This window comes from Olea europaea, unplaced genomic scaffold (assembly GCF_002742605.1).
Source record: "Olea europaea var. sylvestris unplaced genomic scaffold, O_europaea_v1 scaffold311, whole genome shotgun sequence".
In the NCBI taxonomy this organism is placed as follows: Eukaryota; Viridiplantae; Streptophyta; class Magnoliopsida; order Lamiales; family Oleaceae; genus Olea; species Olea europaea.
The window spans coordinates 611,666-636,144 of NW_019249854.1; the positions used below are offsets into that span (position 1 = coordinate 611,666).

Here is a 24,479-nt window from a genome sequence, read left to right on the forward strand (position 1 = left end):
GCTGTTACCAAAATTGTCCAAATGTATATTAAAATATTCTTCAAATGATGTTTGGAGGCACAAAGTGAAAATTGGCTTCCAATAACTTCAGAATTCAACCTTCCAGATTTTGCTCTAATCAGGTACTACTCTCCATTTAATGTCCAAAATATTCAATTCATTTTCCTGAAGAAATCTGTGTACATGGCCATTTTCTGATTGCAGCTCCGCCGTAGAAGCAGTAAAAAAATCCTCTATCCTCGACGCTCCAGAAGGCACTATTCTAAGCCACAATGGAGCGTCTCCATTCGTAGGGAAGCCAATGGTGCATCGTATACTCAAGCTAAATCTGCCCTTTTACATTTCCCAGATAATGCATGGTTCTAGTAGAAAAAAGTGGTAAAACTAATGGTAAATCTCGAAATGATGACATGCCATTTTGCGCTGTAACAATGATGTTTTTTATTGCCAGGTCTTCAAAATCTTGTTGAAACTTATAACATAAAGAAATGCAATTTAAGAAGAAAAAGAGAAGTTTTGGGCTACTCTTCTTAACAAGGTTGACCTATTAAGATGAAATCCCAAATCTTAACACCGTATCATACTAATAAGTTGGATGATGGTTCACCAACTAGATACAGCCTTTCACGGCCCACTATGAACAGGAAACATTGACCAAGACTACACTAGAATTTTTATTTATTTTTAAATTAGCTTCCTAAAAATTGCCTATTATAATCATGAAAATTGGTAAAATACAAATATAAAAATTACTAATTCTTTACAAAAGTAAGAACAGAAGTAACTGGTCAAAGTGCAATTATTTTCCAAGTAAAGCAAAGTGATGTTATTGTCATGGGAATGTCCCACCTTATATATCATCTGCGTGCAATTCTTTGACCAAAGAATGGGAAGTCGACCATACTTAAATCATTTAAATTATATATGTAAATTTATTTCAACAATAAAATCAATTAAAAGTTAAACAAGCATACCATACCCAAAATTAAGTTAGAGCATGTTTGGAACAACTTAAAATCCAATTAAAATCAATTTTTTGACCGTTATTTCATTATTCCAGCCGTCATTTTTGAATACTTCTCTTACAGTTAGGACTCACTTTATTTCTAATGATCAAAAAATCAATTGACAAAATTCCTACCAAATAAACACTTAGTTTGGTCAAGTCCCTTAAAAATTTAGATACGCGGTAATTATAATTGGAGAACTTAAACATGATCATATAATATTATCGCTATTAAAATGTAAATTTAACGATTTTGCATCAATTGAGTATTAATCGGGCAATCTAAATTTAAATCTTAAGGTCAAAAGTCTTAATATTACTTTTAGGTCCAAAACTCACTTTATGAAGTCGCTCAATACACGAGTACATATTTTCTAAGATTGTTTTCAAATTGAAAGATACATTTTGTACCTCGTCGATCGAGCCAATTGCGACCAAAACGAGTTGACAGCCAAGCTAAAACAAAAAACAAAACTTCAATTTTCAACTTCAGAAAAATAATAAGTTGGATGAGTTACCGCGTTTTCAACCACAGTGTAGTAGACTAAAGTGCTAAAAAATATTAAATTATTTATTAATAATTCCCATTTACGTATATCAAACACGCCTAAATATTAAATACTTGTATATATATGATAGATAACACTAAGATGGTACATAAGAACAACGGATATGAATGTTGAATTGGTCGTTGACCTTTAATTGGGTTAGATGAACTCCACTTAGATATATAGACTATTTTTAACATTGATAAATAAACATTTCGTGGACCCTTAAATAAGAAGAAATCTGTTTCGAAAAAAAAAAAAATTCTTAAAAAAGTTAATTTCTGCTACCTTAAAAAAAGCTATAACCAGGATCCGTTTGGTTGGCTTATAGGGCAATTGAAATTCAATTCCCAGAAGATAGAATTATTTATTGTCGGATGTAAATTAATTTTAGGCAGCTATGTTGAATTCAAGAACTTAGGATCATTTATTTATCTTAATTAATCAATAGTATCGGAATGCATATTAAATTCATTTATCTTAATTAATCAATAGTATCGGAATGCATATTATACATGCCGTCCTAAGAAATATGACTTATTCAACTCAATTATTCCCTGTTAAAAAATTTAACGTTGTGATTGTTAGAAATAACGTGGGTCGACTTTGGCTTTACAATAGTCAAATATGGTGGTTAGGAGAGTTTCACTTCAATTTTGTCATTTTCAAGTTGTGATTGGTGGAAAGGAATTTAAATTTAAGTTGGTCACTTGCAACTTGAAAACTTCTTCATGAAGTTTCAACAATAATTATTGGAGTCAACAATTGTGGCTTTAATAATCAACAGTTATGACCTTAACAAATGGAAATTATGTTTCTAAGTTTCAACGCGCAACTCCTTGTTCATGATATAATCTGACTTATCTGGTGGATGAAACTTATGTACTATTTAACCAGAGAGATTTTGGCGTATCTTCTTCATCTGTTGATCAAGCATTCTTAATAATTGTGAAGATATTATTGTATCAGCCTGCAATATGCAGCAAAAAGCTTGCATTCTTCTAATCTTATGGCTTCCATTTAGCTTTTCCATATCAAAACAGACCATCAACAACAGCACAATCGCGCTACCCGGCTGCCCCACCAAGTGTGGGAATGTATCCGTTCCATACCCATTTGGTATTGGTTTAGATGCTGGATGTTCCATAGGCCCATGGTATGACATCAACTGTTCTAAATCTTTTAACCCTCCAAAACCCTTCCTCAGCAGAACTAATGGAGAGATTATCGACATATCAGAAACCAAAATCCGTCTCAAAACCAATGCGATAGCTTACAGATGCTACAATCAGACTGGTGGTATAACTCGTGAATTTCAAACCGTATATGGTATAAGTGAAACCTCGCCTTTCAGTTTTTCAAACGAAAATAAGTTCATAGTTGTGGGATGTGATGATGTTTCCTATATGGCAAAAGTGGCAACTGATAACTTAATCAGTTCATATGACTTAATCAGTTCATGTGCTGCCATATGTTCAAAGAGCAGTGACTTGAGTGATGGATCTTGTTCTGGAATTGGCTGTTGCCAAAACTCCATTCCCAAGGGCGTAAAGAATTACACTACTTTCCTGAACAGCTATGGAAATCACACGAACGTCTCGTCCTTCAACCACTGTGGCTATTCCTTTCTTGGAGAACAGGGCAGATATACGTTTCACCCATCTGATGTCTCTGATTCCAATTTTGAACACAGAATTGTAGAAACTGTTCCGATGATATTTGACTGGGTGATTGGGAATCAAACATGTGCTGAAGCTCAGAAATCCAGTCTATTTGCTTGTCAGGAAAATAGCATCTGTGTTGATTCTGATACTGGTCTTGGAGGATATCACTGCAACTGCTCCAAGGGATACAAGGGAAATCCATATCTCAGACCAGGTTGCCAAGGTTAGTTAATGTCTGTTTGAACACACTGAGCATATTTAGTACATATTATTGGACATTACTCCACGATGGACAAAAAATTTTACTTCTTTTTTTGGTTCGTATTGTCAATTAGTGTTAAATCTAGCTTACCAAAGAAGCTGTCTATAGATAAACAAAAAATGAATTATCGAAGAGCAATAAGAACAATTTTAATTTCCTTTGGCTCAGCCATGACTCTTTTCGCTCTACTACGTTTTCAGACATCAATGAATGTGAGAACAATCCATGTCATCCATATGGAATCTGCACTAATACTCCAGGTGGTTATAAGTGCTCTTGCCAGCATGGTTATTTTGGTGATGGCAGCAAATTTGGTTCTGGTTGCATTGGCCAGCGTTCAAATAAAGCATCAGTGCTCACAGGTTATAAACATACTGTTACCCCTGTAAATTTACTCACGTTACTTCGGATCATGTTCATTACATTCTATCAAAAGTAAAAACTTTTCATTTGAAGCATTGTTGAGAACCAGGGATGAAGGGAAATCGTTGCAACTTTACTAAAACCTTTAAATCATTAAACTTAAGATGAGTACAGAAATATTTTGAAAAAAGATTTTTTGGTCCTTCTTTTTTTGGAATTTGCATTTGAGACAGATTTGATGAACGGGGTTTTTATGTAAAGTTCCAACCATTATTTATCTAATCAGGAGTTAATAGATAAGACGAAGTAAACTCGGAATCATATAGGATACTTTTCCTTTATTTTCTTAATATTAAAAAAAAAAACTGATCAATTCATTGGACGAAGGAACCAAGAAGTACGGTGACCTATGTCCATACGAAATCAAACAAATGTTCTACACAGTTGAACGATGCCTGAAGGCTTAAGAAATAAACAAAACAAAAGCGTAATTTGACTTGAAGTCAAGAAAATGAGGGAAAATGAAGTTTAATATAGTGAATACAGAAAAATAAAGGGATACTCACAGCAGTGATTTTTTTTGGTTGACAATTTATCCAGTTAGTTTCTCATACACATAATGAAATCTTAGAACTCTTAGAGTTCTCAAACGGCTGCCTGTGCATGAATTTGTCTAATATGACATCTCTCTGTGCAGGTTTAAGCACGAGCATCGGATTGTTATTACTGCTAACAGTTACCTATTGGCTATACAAAGTAGTGAAGAAGAGGAGGAAATGCAATCGTAAACAAAAATATTTCAAACGAAATGGTGGTCTTTTATTACAGCAACAAATATCTACTAAAGAAGGCCACGTAGAAAAAACAAGACTTTTCACAGACAAGGAGTTGTCGAAGGCAACCGATCAGTTCAATGAAAGTAGAATACTTGGACAAGGAGGTCAAGGTACAGTTTATAAGGGCATGTTATCTGATGGGAGAACTGTTGCAGTAAAGAAGTCCAAGTTAGTAGGTGAAAATCGACTGGATGAGTTTATAAATGAGGTCGTAATCCTTTCTCAAATTAACCACAGAAATGTTGTTGCGCTACTTGGATGTTGTTTGGAGACAGAAGTTCCTTTGTTGGTTTACGAGTTTATTGCTAATAGAACCCTCTTCGATCACATCCATGACCCGAGTGCTGAGTTTCCTATGACATGGGATATGCGCCTAAAAATTGCAGCAGAGGTAGCAGGAGCTCTCGCTTATCTACATTATTCAACTTCCACACCCATTTATCACAGGGACATCAAGTCGAGCAATATCCTTCTAGATGAAAACTATAGACCCAAAGTGTCAGATTTTGGAATTTCAAGGTCTATCGCAGTAGATAAAACTCACTTCACCACCTTAGTTAAGGGGACCTTTGGCTATCTAGATCCAGAATACTTCCGATCAAGCCAATTTACCGATAAGAGTGATGTCTATAGCTTTGGTGTTGTTCTTATTGAGCTCTTATCAGGACAGAAACCAATAATTTCAAGTGATACAGAAGATGAAAGAAGTTTAGCTGCGCGTTTTCTTATGTCTATGGAACAAAACTGCCTTCATAAATTTTTTGACCCTATAATTTTAGAGCATGAAAAAGATGAAGACATTATTGCTGTTGCTACTTTAGCATATAGATGCTTGAATTTGAATGGGAAGAAAAGGCCAACAATGAAAGAAGTCAGCATGGAATTGGAGAATATTAGGCTATCTAAGGGGCAAGCGACTGTCCAAAGTAATACGCAAGTAATCAGCACTGAAGTGGGATCAGTATCGCTATCAGACCTCAACTCCACATGGACATCTAGTGATGGTGAGAGCACTGTACCATCAGAAACCAATCCCTTTCTACATTACACTGTTTGATGGAACTAGCATGCATGTTTTATGTTCTTGCAATTAGGACTAAATCAAAGTTGGTTTTATTGAAAAACAGTAATAAAGTATATTTTTGTAACTTTTCTGTAGCAGTCAGATACAGTAATTCAAAATTTGTTCCCAGATGGAGGGAATAAAGAATGGGAGGAAAAACTGAGGCACACAAATATGGGCATTGGGACCTTTAGGATTAGTCTCTGCCCAGATTTTTCTTTATTCAAATGTTAAGGTTCTTAGATTACATTTTGGAAAGTGATTCGAACATGTGTTAAGAATCCTAAATAAATTTCTTAGATTACAGTTTTGGAAAGGCATTACAATAATGGGTTTAATGTTTACAAAATTAAAACAGAAAGACATAATACTTGAGATCTACAAGTATTATCCATTTTTCCACAGCTCATTTCTATATATCTTATAATTTAAACCGATTGGATCACATAGAAGAAAGAAAATATTTATTAAATATAATGCAAAATCTAGAAATGAATCAGAAGTCAAATACCCATTTAGTGGTGATTTTAATTCTATATAATAAGAGAACCTTTCACATCGAGGACATCGAATTTTATTGAGTATATTTGAAATGGCATCAGAGCCAATTCCTTATAAAAATTTCTCCTTTTCTTGTTTGGGTTTTTTTCTCACAATCCAGTCTTTAGATAGTTTAAAGGGGAAGGGGGGGAGGAATCATAAATCAGGTATTAAGTATTACTAATTCAATTTTCAAGTCTCAAGTTTAAAAATGCAAAAATCAAGTATTTATTTATTAATTAAATATAATAAGTTACAATTGTACAATTAATGGTTAGAGGTACATAATTATAGGTCACATATTATCAAATTAATTGATCACAGATTATTTCAAGATCACAAATCAAAAATTTTATAGGTCACAGCTTATCTATCAATCATATATTTTCAAATTTGTTGGTCATAAATTATTTTTTTAGTTACAAATTATCAAATTTTAATGTACAGTTTAATAGTTAATCATAAATTTTAAGGTCACAGTATATCCCATCCCATCCCATTCCGCCACGCTACGCCAAGCCAAGCCATGCCACCCCACGCCACAACACCACAACCACCGTCAACAACAATAACAAAAAGAATCATCACTACACAATTGTTGTCTGCAGCACACCACTGCCCACAGATTTGTTCCCATCACAACCATCACCAACAATAACAAGAAAAATGACCACCATCAGACATCCGACACTACACCACACCACCACACAATCATCGCCTGCACATCAGATAACCACAACCCACAGATCCACCCTTGCCACTACACCACCACAACTACCGCCAACTAAAAAAAAAAAAAACCAACTACCACTGCGCAACCGTCGCCTACACCACACCACCACACATAGATCTGCCCCTCGACACTATCACTGGCAATAACAACAAAATGACCACCATCACACGACCGTCACCTACACCACACCATTATACATAGATCTTCCCCCGATACAACACCACCATAACCACGCAATTGCAGTGAGCACCGCTAGCTGCTCCCAGCGACGAGCTCCAATGTGGTCTCTAGCGACGACAGCCATGTATGACAGGGAGATTCCAAGATAAAGAGAGAGGATGGGAAGAAGAGGAAAAGTAGGGGAAGAAAATAATTAGGGTTCGGGTAGTGAATGTTGGAGGGTGGATTAATTTAGGTTTTGGGTAGTGAATTAAATTAATACATGATATTTGAACAAATAAAATTGATACCTGATTTATGCATTGTAATAATTAAATACCTGTTATGGTGTAATTTCCTCTAGTTTTAATTCGACAATCGTAGTGAATTTCAAGCCCTTATCTTCTTTATTTTAATCTTTTCATCCAAATTTTGTCTTTATACCTTTTTTTCCATATTTTCGAGACTTAAGAGGGCACAGAAGCCTTATTTCAAGCCCAGTAATTAGATTCATCAGCTCGGGACTGTGAATTCGAGAAGAACCCACCTCTCGCTCCTCCCTTACTTAAGAACATTGCCAACCATCGGTTTCTTCATTGCTGTCCAATTATCAGTCTCATCTACCCATGAAGGTGCGAATTCATCAAGGGCTATGGGTTCTCCACCGTCCACATATTGGTCCTCAAAGGATGAGTTGGCTCCCTACACCGAATGGGTTTGAAACTCCAATTCTTCATCATCCTGAGGCGTATGCTGGGTAATTGTACCACCATCTAAAGTCAAAACCATAAATATTCTGGTGGGTTCTGACGATGATAGTGACGGAGACGAAAATGGGGGAATCCACAATCCAATCGAAGGGGCAGTTATCCAATTCAGCCTCCTAGGATGCAGCTGGCTGGCAAAGCTTAATCATTTGAGTGGTTGTGGTGCTATGGCTAGCAATGACGAAATAGAGGTTGCAGAGAATTTTGGTCAAGATGGTGGCTATTTGAAGCTATTTGATTGATTAGGCAATAAATGCGGTTAATAAGGTGACGGGTGATTCAATTTAGACATGAAAATTTCACCAATAATTGGGCTTTATTGAGCACTTAATTTTAATTGGGCTTACTTTGTAGGCATGTTTGTGGGTTTTTGTATACGGGTTGGTTAACCTAGTAATGTTTTAGCGGTTGAAGAACAATAGCATGGTAATGGATTATTATTATTATTATTATTTTGGTGCAAAAAAAGGGGTTTTCATTTTTGGTTACAAAGAGAGACATGGGAGTGCACACCGTTGGGTATTGGTTACTTGAGTGATGAGCTAGAATTTTTTATTCTCAGAGGAGTGTTATCTTTGAGTTTTCTAGAATAGGCTGTTTTGTGGGAATTGTTTCAACTATAGCATCTTGGCTAATGAAATATTGCTAGATATTTGACTGGCACATTGACTGCAAGAGCTTTTGTCGGAATATGAATTATGCGTTCGACTGAGTTCTTCCGACAGATAGGGTACATTGCATGTAGCGACACAATTTGAGAATTTCTTTTGAAAATTCTTCTTGGGCATGAGCTCTCTAGAGTGTCTTTAGATTGTTCTTGGAGTGGCTTCGAAGTAGTTCTTGGTTGTTTTTGCACAATTTATTGTTATTGGTCTCTCGTCATCACTATTTTCTGTAGATGGTTGCTGTGATTTAGATCTCTTCTTCATCAGTATAAGTACTGTCATCGTGGCAAGTTCATGATTGCAAATTAATGCTATTACCAGTATCAATTTGAGGAGAGTTGTTAACGTGATTAAATAAGATTACGGCTTGACGTCTATATTATCATTATAATTGTATTATATATATAGATAGATTGTTTTTACCATAGTTAAATTATAGGTTACCATTAGTTAATATTGTAATTGATTACTATCATATTTAGCGGTTATTTTGATTCTATATGAAAGAATTTCTCACATCGAAAAACATCAAATCTTATTGAGTATATTTGACACCTCTTAAAAGAAAGCTGGAGTTTCCTTCTTGAAAGTTCATGAAATAGATAAAGTGCAAGGCATAAAAGCACTAAGCAAAAATTGTGTGGAACATTTTTTATACTAGAATGTTTGCGCATGTGGTGTCTCGGGTATTGTCACCAAGAATAATTGGTTTAAAGTTTTTAGCTATTGGAGATTTTGACAATTACTTGGAATGTTCAAATCGATACCTATGTCACTTTATGCGTAAATATCGTGCATTTCTAAAATTATTTTTATTTGAAAAAGTGAACAATTGCTGAGAATTTGCTCAAATAAAGGTGATGTTGAAAGTTTAAATGGCTTGGATTTAAATAACTCAAAGAAAGTTTGTGATTTTGAGAAAAAAAATATTACTTTGCAATTAAAAAACATTTGTTGATTGAAAAAAAAAAAGGACTAGTTAATAGGTTTACTGCATGTGCAGTGGAAATCTATCACACGTGGTGAAATGGCAAAATTCTTGACGTCAACGGCTAGAAGTCACCTTGGCATCATCAATATTAGATAAATCTATATGCTGAAGTGAACCTCAAAGCAATATCAAACCAAGATGGGGCAAATATCGATTTCAAAAAACATACTTTATACATGTTCCAGTCCTCCATTTTTTTGGGCTTTTCCTTGTACATGTTTCCTGTTTTGTTCTTCAATTTGAGTTCAAAGTTTCCGTGTCCTTCCCTCTTCAAAATAGTCCAACATATTAAATGTTTCCAAGCTTTCCTTAACTTTTTTTTCTTGTTCTTCTCCAACTTGAAATCAAGAGTCTTCTAATCTTGTCATATCTACCTCTGGGTATAGGATATATGGATGACAAAGGCTTTCAACTTGAATACAAATACTAATTCTTTTCATCAAAAACCTAATATGTACACAATTCTTATAAGTGGTTCACAACAAGACTTAACCGAAGATGTCTATTTGCTCTTATATAGTACTGATTTATTTTATTTGAAAGTTTAAACGATTAAAGAATGAAAAAACTTATTTATTTTAAATTATGTTTCGGAAATATCTTATCAATAATGAGAACGAGGCTATCTAAATAAGTCCGTAGTCACTGCAGAAGATGGTGCCCAAAGTCTTCTGAAAAAGTATTACATGTGAAAAAATTCATTAGAGAACATTGATTCTATAGAGTTGCTTTCCATTCTAAGCAATTGGTTCAACACCAACAGAGTAGCACCGAGGAAATATGTCTAAATGCTTCGTGGTTCAACATGAACAATACATGCTTCCAAACTACTGTTTTCAGAACTCACAATGTACAAAAATGAAAGAAAATTAAGTGTACAAACGAAGTGAGAAACTGCTAAAAAATAAAATAAATAAAAATAAAAACCATAATTCTTTTGTGATTTTTCCAAGAGTAATTAATGGCTATGGAACTCTTATAGAAATTCTGATTATATATACTTGTAGTGCTTGTTTATTTTCCATTTAAGACGTACCTTCTAGGTTGGAAAATTATCTATGCGAATCTAGTCTCTATTCACTTATCTGGTCTTCTAGTCTATAGATGTTTTTTTCTATATAGTGGACAAGCCTTTCAATTGCCTGGACATATGAATCACCAAGTTGTGTTTTCTAGCAATAATGCTACTTGTACATCATTATTTATAGATTGATGTACAAAAAGAGAGATAAAAATTGTTTGGAAGAGAGAGAGAGAGAGAGAGAAATCATTTAAATTTTAATATAATATCATGTCACCAATAAGTATATCAATCTATAAATAATTATCTACACGTAGCACTATACCTTGTTTAAAGGTGAAGGTGTAAGTCTTATCATTTATCTTCTGAAGCTTTTGACAAGAACAAATCTTCAACTATGTCAGAAGTAATTTAGTAACACGACAAATCTTCAACTACATCAGAAAAAGTTTAGTAACACGTTTTCTTTTATCTCAAAAGGAAAATAGCTGAATACAGTTCTTGATCGTTGAATTCTTGAAAGGAGTGTAAAGAAGGAGATCCTTATTGTTGCTAATCTTGCAAAAATATGTTTTGACTTAAATGGAAGAAAAAGGCCAACTATAAAAGTAACAGCGACGGAGATGGATCAAATAAGAATTTCTCCCACATGCTGATTTATGCATTTTGTTTACACAATGTGGCTGATTTGGGACAATCTTTCTTTCAATTCCCTTTCCCATGAGATTTGCGTCTTCTCCTTGGTTTTTGACTTTTAAAGTGACCCTTTACTGCATAAACATCTGTTGTTGCATCTTTGTAAACTTTTTGATCTCGGTATTGTACAGTGTACTGCATGAGAATTCAAGATTCACTTTTTCACAAAAATCGAAGTGGTGGAAAAATCTAGAAGAGAACCCAACAATAACAATGTTTTATCCTCATCTTCGAGAATACTTCATTCAAACTCAACAAGTCAGCTAACTGATTAGAAGTGATATGGACGTCAATAGTGATACCTAGTTGATATTGGAAGTTCAAGAGTTTAATTTTCTAATTGAGTCGATTTCCAATTCTCTTTCAATTAAATTTTCCTCTAGTGCTCTCCACATCTTTCTCCTAGATATAACGGATACTTCTGATTATCAGATATAAAAAATTACGAGTTTTTCCAAATGCATTGAGATTGATTTTTGTGTTCATTAGTATCTTCTCCGACTTTTCTTCCAAACCAATTTCTAGTTTTCAACTAATTGGCATGCCTAAGACCACGCATTGCTACATAATGAAATTATCGTACCATGCCAATTGTTAGGAAAAACAAATGTCAAATATTGCTAATGGAAAAATAATAAGAAAGAAAAATACCGAGTCCAAAAAATATAAGAAAAACGAGAAACCAAGAATTTACGAGGTTCGGGAAAATTTACTTATGTCGTGAGGCACTACAAAACCTGTCCTCTAACTTTAAAACAGGAATATTACAAACTTTAGTGCAATTGTGAAATTACATAAAACTAGATGATTTTCGAGATATCATCTTCCTAAACTAATATGAATTTAGAAAAGAAAACAATATTTAACATTGATTTTTATTTTTTGAGAGCTCTACTACTCCTTTTCTTAGCTGTGACTATGCAAAGAGTAAATGGCTTGTTATAATTTACAGAGTTTCCATAGGAGGCTTGGCTTTATTCAACTTCAGACTATCCCCTTTAAAAAAGGGTCTAAATGTTGTGGGGTACGTCCAAGCTAATATTTTCCCACTTAATCTGCACAATGATCGTAGCTAGTAGAGAATGCCTTAGCAAGATTGAATGTAGTTCATATAATGAGATTTGACAAAATTCCATATGGGCTATTCAAATTACCATGACTCTCTCAATTTTCTCGGGCTACGAAAAAAAAATAAGGTTAGAGAGAGATGCTCTCAAATTCTAGTGAGAGAAAGTCCCAATTGAGTGCCTTGATTTCTTGAGCTTTTCTTTATGTTGGGTTTGATTTTTTACTTCTTAGCGAAAATCGAATTTAACATACTTCATTTCAGTTTGCTTTGCTCATAGCTAAGTTTTTGGTGGTAACTTTCTGGTCATAAGTTTTATTGTTCACGGTTCTTGTTCTTGGACATTGCTGCTTGTTTGGGTTCCTAGTTCCAGCTTCAGTCTACAACATTGATTACGTAGGCTTCCTTTTCATCCAGCTTGTCTTTCTCTTCAATTTTCTTAGCTGGTTTGGTTTTCTTGGGTAGCAAACTGTTCTCCTCTCCTTGGTTCTGGTTTATTTATTGGCTACCGGGTCCTCCAGTTTCAGGCCAGTATTGTGCTTGTGCTGGTTTTTGATTCTGTTCTTCAGTTCGTTTCTTGGCTACCGTTTCTGTGGGGGTGTTATTGGTTCTTCGTTGCAGTTTGTTTTTTCTTATGTATGTATTCCTGCTGGTCAGTTGATTTTTGAATTTGGTTCCTAGTTTCTGCATTAGCTGGCGTGTTTTCTGGGGTTGGTGGTTGACTTCTGCAGTTTTGGTGTTACCTTGGTTGTGTCTTCTGACCTTTCTGACTTCTTGCAGTATTTTGCATCTTCTATTCCTGGTTTTCTTTGACCTCTTGCTGATTATTTGGTTTTGGGCCGGGTCAATTAACTGACTTTGGACTACCCTATCTTCTCCTGGGCTTTTTTATTTCATGGCCGGGCCTTCTTGTTGGGACTATTTGTGTTGGGTCTTATATCAGTTCTCAGTTAATTTTGGGCTGCTCTTATTTCATCTTCGTTCTCTGCTGCCCGTTTCCTTCCCAGCAGGCCACGGTTTTTGCTTTTTCATGGGTAACAAAAAATCTGTTGCAAGCTTTTACTCTGGGTTGACACCTCTTAAGCCCCAGACTGTCCAGCAAGGTGATGGTTCCGAGGGTATTGCTGTCCCTTCAAAGTCCTTGTTGCAGAGAGTAATAAGGTGAGTTTGCCTTCACAAAGTGTATCATTGACGCTTGGAGAAAATGATAGGGAATCTAAAAATTCTGACTTTGAATTGAATTTGGTAGATTTGAAGCAACAAAATAATGCTAATGTTACTGGAAATGAGGTTGTAAAAGATACTAAAGCTCCATGGGTAGATCTCTTTAAAGACAATAGGAAAATGGAGGAAACTTTTAAGTTGAAGCCTTTTGAAAATCATTTAGAGGAAGTTGTTTTGGGAGAATTAGATGAAGATAATATCGAGAACACTTGGGGGTATGGTCTTGTTGGATACTTTGCCGGTATGTTTTTGGGGAAAGTGGCTTTACTCCAATTGTGTGAGTCTTAAAAGGTCGAGTACAAATATTTTATGCACTCAAGCGGGTGGTTGGTTTTCAAATTTGAGACGGATGTGGATAGACTAAGTGTGTTGCATGGTGGTCCATACTTGGTTTATGGAAGACCATTAATTTTAAAAGTCATGCCCCATTATTTTGATTTTGATGACAAAAATGTTAGCACTATGCCGGTTTGGGTCAACTTGCCGGGATTGCCTTTGGAGTTTTGGAATACGAATGCTTTGGGTAAAATTGTCTCCAAAGTTGGCAAACCCATTTCGATCGATAAGGTCATGAAAAGTAGGGGTAGACTTTCCTATGCAAGAGCACTAGTTGAAGTTGATGCTTTTATCGAGCTTGTATGGGCGGTAAAGATTAGACTTCCAAATGGCATCTTGAGAGAGTGAGAAATTATTTTTGAGCACGAACCTAAATTTTGTGGTTCTTGCAAAGTCTTTGGGCATTCATCTATTGGTTGCAATTTTAAGAAAAATCTATGAGTGACAATAGCAAGCCCATAAGTAGGGAAACATCTAAACCCACTTCACAGGCTGCTCGGGTGAAAATTGGTCAAGCTAGGAATTTAAAAAAGGCAGCAACAAATCAATAGGAAAAGGATTCCGATGGGCAGGATAGGTAGCCTCTAAACCAAATTTGCACTCAAGCTCAACCTGGGGCTATTGACGGGTAGATTAGGCAGACTAAGGACGAGCCCGGACGCCCCCTTTGTTAAGTTAATTCACAGAAGAAATGGGGCTACCCATAAAAGGAATTCAATTTCTATTGAACCCACCCAACCGCCGACTAGCACATGCAATCATACGGACTATGTGGTGGCTGATCCTATGTTCAAAATCACAGGGACAGCTTCAGAAAATGTAAGCAATGAAAAGCTTAAAGGTAAAGTTGATGAGGTAAGGAATGTGGTGAAAAAACCTGAAAAGAAGAAGGGTACCTCCTTTACTTCAACATCATGAAGATTGGTGCATGGAATATTAGGGGCTTTAACCTGCCCCTAAAACAAAATGGGTTAAAGGTTTCATGAAACGACATGAGATTGATGTTATGGGTATTTTGGAAATAAAATTGAATGATTCGAAACTTTGCCGAATTATGAGGAATAAATTTGGTGGTTTCAACTGTGCAAACAACTTTCACCATCATAAAGCGGGCCATATTTTGGTTTTGTGGAGTTCTATGAAGGTTGAATTGGAAGTTTTGGAGACTACGGCACAAGTCATCCATTGCTCAATCACGTGCAAGGTAACTTCACATTCCTTCGTTGTTAGTTTTGTCTATGCATTCCATACTATTGTAGCTCGCAAGCCTTTATAGAATAACATTGAGGAACTCGGTCTCAATTACTCCTTACCATGGTTGGTCTTAGGGGATTTCAATAATGTGCTAAATTTTGATGAGAAAAGTAATGGTCCCAATGTCGCACCGTATGAGATTAAGATTTGGATAAATATTGCCATATTGTTGGACTTTTGGATTTGCGGTCGATTGGATGCTTCTATACTTGGAACAATAATTCCGTTTGGAGCAAACTTGATAGAGCCATGATAAATGAAACCTGGATGCTTGAGAGTTATGATGATTTTGCAAACTTTCTTCCATCAGGGTGCCTCTCCGATCACTCACCTTGTATTGTCTCAATTTTCGGGGGAGTTGATAGGAAGAAAAGGCCCTTCAAAATTTTCAACATGTGGACATGCCATGAGGATTTTCATGAAGTGGTATCAAATGGTTGGAATAAAGTCTTTTGGGGATCTAAACAATTCTCTCTTTGTAAGAAATTACAAAGTCTTAAAGGGATGCTTAAGAAGCTCAACAACAAGCATTTTGCTCACATATCCTCTCGAGCCAACTTTGCTTCAAAAAAGTTGGAATTGGCACAAGTTGAATTGAATTTGATCAACAAAATCTTCAATTGAAGTGTGAAGTTGTTAGATTGAGAAAGGAGGCTACCACGCTATGTGAAGCGGAAAGGAGTTTCTATTACCAAAAAAGCAAAGTGCATGCATTTGAAGAATAGTGATAAATGCACCAAGTATTTCCACTATTTGGTCAAGAGAAATGCTAAAAGGGACTTTATTCCAGCTATTATCAAGAGGGATGGTAATTACTCTACCTCCCAAGAAGAGGTGGTAACGGAATTCACTCACTTTTATAGTGAATTGTTGGGACAAAAAACTGTTGGACGGCAATTTAATGATGAAATTCTAAGAGGTGGATCTATGTTGTCGAAGGAAAATGCTATGTTACTCGTCCGGGACATCACGAGACAATAGATCAAAGATGCTCTTTTTAGTATTGGGGACGGCAAATCACCGAGTCCGGATGGATACACATCTTGTTTTTTCAAAAAAATCATGGGATATTGTTGGCAATGATTTCATGGAGGAAATTGAAGAAATTTTTGCATCGAGGTCTCTACTCAAGCAAATCAATCACACCATCATTGTTTTAGTACCAAAGGGTAATCATTCTACATCGGTTGGGGATTATAGGCCCATTGATTGTTGTAATGTCTTTTATAAAGTCATTACAAAGATCCTAGCTTCTCGTTTGAAACCTATGCTTGATTCCATTGTTGACCAAGCACAAACCGTTGTTGTGGAAGGACAGAGCATGATTGAAAATATTCACTTGGCACAAGAGCTTTTGAGGCAATACAATCGCAAGAGGATGGCTCCTAGATGTCTTCTTAAAATTGACCTAAGGAAGGTCTATGACTCTGTGAATTGGGATTTTCTTGCTAAAGTCCTTGAGGAATTGGGTTTCCCCAATATGTTTGTTGATTGGATTATGGAGTGTGTGACAACTCCATCTTATTCCATTGCTCTTAATGGAGTCCTTCAGGGTTTTTTCAAAGGAAAGAAAGCTCTACACCAAGGTGACCCATTATATCCTTGTTTATCTTATGCCTTGAATATTTCTTTAGAATGGTAAAGGAGGCTACAAAGGATAGCGATTTCAATTTTCATCCTAAATGTGCACACTTTAAGATTACACACTTAGCTTTTACGGATGATTTGATGCTTTTTGTTAGAGGGGATGTAATGTTGGTGGATATCTTAATGAAATGTCTTTCAAATTTTGGTGCCATGTCGGGTCTCAATATAAATGTTGGGAAATCTTGTATTTACACTGCGGGGATTCATGGTCAAGAATTGGAGGATATCCTTGCTTTTTCTCATCTCACAATTGGTACCATGCCATGTCGTTACTTGGGCATCCCACTTGCGGCGAAAAAATTGAAAGTTAGTTTATACGATTCTTTCACCAATAAAATCTCTTCCTATATTGGTACATGCTTGACTTCTTCATTATCATATGCGGGTAGAGCGAAATTTGTGCCAGCCGTTCTACAAGGAGTTGAATGTTTTTGTTTATCAATTTTTCCCATTCCGGCAACGGTAATCTCTAAGACCATTAGTCTTCGTCGAATGTTCTTATGGGGATCTAAAAAACTATTGGTAGCTTGGAATCAAATTTTCCTTCCAAAGCATCAGTGCGGGCTCGATTTCATAGTTATGAAAAGTTGAAATGCTGCTCTCCTTTCCAAAACACTTTAGAACATTCACAGCAAAAAGGATCTCTATGGATTAAATGGATAAATGAAGTACACCTTCGAGGTTTGGATATTTGGAAATACAGAGTGAAGAAAGATGATTCTCCACTTCTTAAAAAGTTGCTGGAAATAAGAGACAGTATTGTTGAATCACATAGCGACGAACAAGCTGGAATTAACAGATTATGTAGCGGGACAAATTCTGAGATTTTCAGCACCAAAGCTGCCTATGATTTCTTCGGACCGAAAGAAGTTAAAACCGGCTGGCCACCTCTGTTTGGGAATGTTCTATCACTCCTAAACATTCATTCATCCTTTGGTTAGCTGTTCGGGGAAAATTGAAAACTAAAGATAGGTTGACGCATCTTGACTTGACTTGGACCCAATCTATCCGTTCCATGGAGTCTTCGATGAAACTGCCCAATACCTCTTCCTTTCATGCCCTTTTTGTAGAGATGTTTGGGATCATATCTGACACTGGTTGGCTATTCGACGCACCACGTCTACCCTGTTGAGTTCTTTAAAATGGATGAAAAAGGAAGCTCGTGGTAATACTTGGCCAAGTAGAGCAAAACGTGTTGCACTTGCAACAACTGTGTACTACATTTGGATGGCAAGGAACAGATGTATTTTTGAAGGTATTAAGCCGTAAGTTGAATCTATTGTAAGAAAAATTAAAACACACGTATACAAAGTTATGTTCACCTTGTATCCGTATGTTTTGATTCAATTTGAATCTTTTGTAGTCGATTTTTAGACCGATGTTGGTGCATCTGTTTTTATTTGACACTCCCGGGTATGTCCGGTGTACATGTATTGGTTACTTACCTTCTGATTTTTCGAATATGCCCGGTGTATTTGTAAATTAATTTTGATCGATGGAATTTCACTTTTACTGATAAAAAAAAGTTCAAGTTAACTGAAAAATCTGATCTAATCCTCGTAATACAATTTTATATTTGTACTCCCCGAAGAGATAAGGAAACAATTCGATTTTATCGATTATATTAAACCTCATAAACTCTCTGCCGGCTGTCGTTCAATCCAATTTCTTCTACCCCTTGTCGGCAATTTCAACAAGAAACCAAATCTGTTCTTCTTAAGGTAGAAAAACCAAGAGTTAATTCATTAATTAAACGACTAAGCAAGCAAAGTTTGCCACTGATTATGCAAATGAACTTGGCTTTGCATACTGATGTCTTTATTTTCTTTTGGCTGCAGCTTCCACTATTGCTTGCTGACAATAGTAACACCGCCACTGCCACCACCACTACAAAACCTGGCTGCCAAAGCACGTATGGGAATCTAACTGTTCCATACCCTTTTGGTATTGGCGTAAATGTTAGTTGTTCCCTCAATCCATCGTTCAATATCAACTACGATACATTTTCAGACCCTCCCAAGGCCTTTCTTGGCATAACTGATCTCGAGGTCACAGCTATTTTTGACAACAAAATATAGGTCAAGAATTCCTTGGCATCAGTATGCTACAAAGATGGAAACGTACCCACCGATAACTTGGTGTCTATCAGTTTAATGAACACTTCTTTTAGCCTATCTACTGAAAACCAGCTCACAGTCATTGGATGTGATGACTATTCGTTGTTAGAAGATATGGAAGATGCCATAAGTGCTTGAATCGGTATATGTTCGAAAATTCAGGATTTGAGTGAAGGAGTTTGTTCTGGAATTGGTTGTTGCCAGGCCTCCATAACAAAGGGTTTACAGTATTTCCATATTTCCCTAACAAGCTTGAATGATCATCATAATGTCTGGTCATTTAATCCATGTGGCTACGCATTTCTTGGAAAACGGGATAGGTACACATTCCGCATATCTCATCTCAATAATACGTCGATCTCATTAGATAACGTGCCATTGGTGATTGAATGGGAAATTGGGGACAAAAATTGCACTGAAGCTCAGAATTCGATTAGCATTAACCTATGTTATGGAGAAAGCATTTGTGTTGATTCTGGTACTGGAATAGGGGGATTCAACTGCAAATGCTCTATAGGATCAGGATCTGCGGGCAATCCTTATCTCAGTCTGGGCTGCACAGGTTAGTTAATAAGGATTTTTCCCTATTCAATAAAAATACGTACACCGTCAGTTTTTGGCTTGGCTATTATCGGGCTAATTTGATGAAACTTCCTCTGCTAGATGTTGATGAATGCAAGGATCATCCATGTGATGAATTTTCAACCTGCGATAGCCTTCCAGGTAATTACAGTTGCGAATGTCAGAAAGGATATCTCGGTGATGGCAGAAAAGATGGTCTTGGTTGCTTTCTCGTGCAACCTTCAACATACTCCTATAGTTATGCAGGTAATGAATCTCTCATGCAATAAGTGATGCAGAATTTAGAAAGTATCATTTTTGACATAGGTGGAAAAGACTGTAAACTACTGGTGCATGTTTAGGTTGTGGTTTATAGCTAATGAATTCTTAATAAAACTAGCTAAATCTGCCTTTGCAACCAGAGATCATTTGATACATTGGCTATCATGGTACAATTAACTATCTTAAGATAGATTCTATGGATTTTTCATACAAGTTTATGCATAGCCTTGGTATTATTGTTCCTATTGGGGGTTTCCTTCATGTTGTACAAAGTACTGAAGAAGAGGAAAAGAAATAAGTGCAAACAGAAATTTTTCTAGCGAAATGGAGGTCTTTTGTTACAACAACAGATATCATCTAATGAAGATGTCCTTGAGAGAATGAAACTTTTCCGGTCCAAGGAGTTGGAGAAGGCGACTAATCGCTTCAATGAAAGCTGAATAATAGGTAAAGGAGGCCAAGGTACGGTCTATAAAGGCATGCTATCAAATGGAAGAATAGTCACAGTGAAGAAATCCCAGTCAGTCAATGTAAATCAACAAGAGGAATTTATAAATGAGGTTGTCATACTTTCGCAAATAAATCACAGAAATATTGTGAAGCTACTAGGATGCTATTTAGAGACTGAAGTTCCATTGCTAGTTTATGAATTCATTTCCAATGGAACCCTCTTTGACCTCATACATGACGAAAGTCCTAATTTTCCATTTTCATAGGATGTGCGTTTGAGAATTGCTGCCAAAGTAGCAAATGCCCTTGCCTATTTGCGGGACATCAAGTCGAATAATATCCTTTTAGATGAAAAATATAGCGCTAAAGTGTCTGATTTTGGAATTTCGAGGTCTATTGCATTAGATCAAATGCAACCACCAAGGTCAAAGGGACATTTGGGTATCTAGATCCAGAGTACTTTCAGTCAAACCAATTCACAAAAAAGAGTGATGTTTATAGTTTTGGCGTCGTTATGGTAGAGCTTTTGACAAGACAAAAGCCAATATCTTCAAGTCCATCAGAAGAGGAACTAAGTTTAGTAACACGTTTTCTTTTATCCATGAAAGGAAAACAGCTTAACACAATTCTTGATATTCAGGCTGTTACTTAAATTGTCCAAATGTATATTAAAATATTCTTCAAATGATATTTGGAGGCACAAAGTGAAAATTGGCTTCCAATAACTTAAGAATTCAACTTTCCAGATTTTGCTCTAATCAGGTACTACTCTCCATTTAATCTCCAAAATATTCAATTCATTTTCCTGAAGAAATTTGTGTACACGGCCATTTTCTGATTGCAGCTCTACCGTAGAAGCAGTAAAAAGATCTGTAAAGGAAGGATCACACAATATTAAATTCAAGAAATAAGAAAACCTTAATCGAACAGAAATAAAGTTGCAGAAAATAAAAGAACACAAAGGAATTATTTCGACCTAAGCCCCAAAGGTTCGGCGACCACTTCTAATGCCTACATCCCCCGTTGAGCATCCAAAGATTTGGATTATGCTCGGTTGCACTAAACAGCCCAAAATGGCAACAAATTTACAGATTGTTCAGAGAGATGAAAATGAGACTTATCTCTCAAGTATAGTGATGGATCTACAGAGATTCACTCAGATCTCAGCCCACAAAATCTTCGAACACCACCAAAATGATACAACAGAGAAATCACTTAGATTTCGTCACTATTCACATAGAATACAACAAATCGAAGGAAGATCTCACTATATACGTAAAATCAAAGATTTTACACATGAAATACTCAAAGAAGATGATCATCTCTCAGATTGCCAATATTTTCTCTCTGAAAACCCTAAAGGCGAAAGTAAGATGAAGGGGTGTAATGTGACGTTCCAGAAGGCTCCACATTTTAAAAAATGGTAGATGAACCGGCTCAATCCAACGTCCAGAGATAGTCCACGTGTTGGCCATCCAATAAATTGTCATCACTTATTAAGTCGTGTTTCACAAAAACACGATTTTGTCACAAGTCAAATTCTGGAAGCATCAATTGAAGAGAACTCCAACAATCTCCATCTTGCTGCCAGAATTTTAGGTATTAGTGCAGCCAGGAGCATGATCTTATGTCTTTTTCCCGTATCAGATGGATTAAACTAGGTAGAAATTTTTTCAATCTTAATTTCACCTTTTGAAATTTTATCTCTTATAAAATGGTATTTAACATCAATATGTTTTGACCTATCATGAAACATGGGATTTTTGCTTAGGTGAATAGCACTTTGATTATCAGAAAACAGCACAATGTGGTTATCATCAAAACCCATTTCAGACAATAAACCATTCAGCCATATTCCTTCTTTAACAACATCAGTTGCAGCTATATATTCTGCCTTAGATGAGGACAAAGCCACAACTTTCTGAAGTTGAGATTTCCAACTGATAGCAGTACCACACAGTGTATAAAAATAAGATGAGGTTAATTTTCTATTATCTCTATTGCCAACAAAATTAGAATCAGTATACCCTTTCAAACTTATTCTATTTTTATCCGATTTAAACATTAAGCCTAAATTTAATGATCCCTTAAGATATCTCAATAACCATTTTAAGGCATGTCAATGTTCTTCACCAGGGTTACTCATAAATCTACTTAAAATGCTAATACTATATGCAAGATCAAGTCTGGTGCATATCATTAAATACATCACAGAACCAATTACATTAGGATATGGAATTTTTGACATTCTGGCATATTCATCTTTAGATTTAGGACAAAATTCAGAAGACAATCTAAAATGACTGGCAAGAGGCAGTGTCATAGGCTTACAATCATACATGTTCAAATTTTTCAAAATTTTAGACACATAATCACATTGATTTAAAAACAACATATCTTTATCCTTGTTTTTCCAGATCTGCATGCCCAATATTTTTTTAGCAGTACCAAGGTCTTTCATATCAAACTCAAAACTTAACTTTGATTTAATATCATCAATTTTTTATTTATCAGAACTAGCCAACAACATATCATCCACATAGAAGACCAGATATAAAGAGTTTTTAACTCCACCACCTTTGCAGTACAAGCAAGTATCATATTAGCTTCTTTTAAATCCAAGTTTCAAGACAAAAGTGTCAAATCTTTTGTACCATTGCCTAGGTGCTTGCTTTAGGTCATACAAGGATTTCGTTAACAAACAAACAATGTTTTCAGGATCATCTTCCTCAAAACCAATTGGTTGTCTCATGTATATTATTTCATCTAATTCCCCATACAAGAAAGCAGTTTTAACATCTAATTGATCAAGTTCCCATTTAAACTATGTAACAAGTGCAAGCCCTTTGCCACAAGTCTAGCTTTATATCTAGCATTTTTATCATCACCTTCTCCAGAGTTTATCTTATAAATCTACTTGCAATCAATTAATTTTTGTCTTTTGGGCTTATCAACTAATATCCATGTTTTATTCTTAAGGAGTGAAGACATTTCATCTTCCATGGCCATCTTCCAATTTTTCCTTTCTTTGCATTTCATGGCTTCTTCAAAATAGTTTGGCTCATTTTCAATAAGGTCTTGGTAGTTAAATAAGGATACGAAGGTATCACTATCAAATCTAGTGGAGGGTCTGATTTGCCTCCTCTCTCTATCTCTTGTGAGTTGATACTCATCAAAAGGGAGAGCTGCAGAATCAGCCTCTTCAACATGTTCAGTTTCAACTTCAGTTTTAGGTAAAATAACATGTTCTTCATTTTCATTTTCTTCTGCAATAGTTACAGAAATATTCTGGTTACTGCAAGAGGGCTCCACCTCAATTTGAACATCTTTTTCAGTCAAAACATTTTCTTTTCACAGTTCTCTCCAGCAAGATTCTCCAAGTGCACACTCGTACTTGATTTATCTCAAATTCCAGGGGCCTCGCAGGAGCCACTGGACAAAGATTAGTGTCAAGGGGGTTTTAACAGTGCACTGAAAAATCAAGGGAAAATTTAGGAAACTCAAGTTTCTGAAGTTAATATACAGAAAATGAAAAAGATATCACCGAGCGAGTTAAATAACTCATGTTGTTCTCAATTCGCCTTTTTAGCAATTCCAAAAATTCAAGACCCTTGCAGGTCCACCAGTTTCTTTAAGATCCAGGTATCTTGTTCCTTAGAACATGGCTCTGATACCACTGTAATGGCAGGATTATAGATATTAAATTCAAGAAACAAGAAAACCATAATCAAACAGAAATAAAGTTGCAGAAAATTAAAAGAACACAAATGAATTATTTCGGCCTAAGCCCCGGAGGTTGGACGACCACTTCTAACGCCTACATCCCCCGTTGAGCATCCAAAAATTTGGATTATGCTCGGTTGCATTAAATAGTCCAAAATGGCAACAAATTGTTCAGAGAGATGAAAATGAGACTTATCTCTCAAGTATAGTGATGGATCTACAGAGATTCACTTAGATCTCAGCCCACAAAACCTTCGAACACTACCAAAATGATACAACAGAGAAATCACTCAAATTTCTTCACTATTCACACAGAATACAACAAATCGAAGGAAGATCTCACTATACTATACGTAAAATCAGAGATTTTACACATGAAACACTCAAAGAAGATGATCATCTCTCAGATCGCCAATATTTTCTCTTTGAAAACCCTAGAGACAAAAGCAAGATGAATGGGTGTAATGTGACGTTCCAGAAGGCTCCACATTTTAACAAAGGGTAC

General features: G+C 35.9%; 2 protein-coding genes and 1 pseudogene across 2 annotated transcripts; all 3 read left to right on the forward strand.

Moving 5' to 3' along the window:
* The first annotated feature begins 2,479 nt into the window (after window positions 1-2,479).
* Window positions 2,480-6,041, forward strand: LOC111385258 (wall-associated receptor kinase-like 6). Its single transcript, XM_023009634.1, has 3 exons — window positions 2,480-3,441; window positions 3,681-3,842; window positions 4,541-6,041. The coding sequence occupies exons 1-3, from the start codon at window positions 2,532-2,534 to the stop codon at window positions 5,734-5,736; spliced, it is 2,268 nt and encodes a 755-aa protein (XP_022865402.1). The 5' UTR covers window positions 2,480-2,531; the 3' UTR covers window positions 5,737-6,041.
* Window positions 6,042-16,182: 10,141 nt separating this feature from the next.
* LOC111385213 lies at window positions 16,183-17,782 on the forward strand. Its single transcript, XM_023009592.1, has 3 exons — window positions 16,183-16,780; window positions 16,906-17,303; window positions 17,474-17,782. Exons 1-3 carry the CDS (start codon window positions 16,183-16,185, stop codon window positions 17,780-17,782), a joined length of 1,305 nt encoding a protein of 434 aa, XP_022865360.1.
* A 205-nt stretch (window positions 17,783-17,987) lies between these two features.
* Window positions 17,988-20,903, forward strand: LOC111385214 (annotated as a pseudogene).
* The last annotated feature ends 3,576 nt before the right edge of the window (window positions 20,904-24,479 follow it).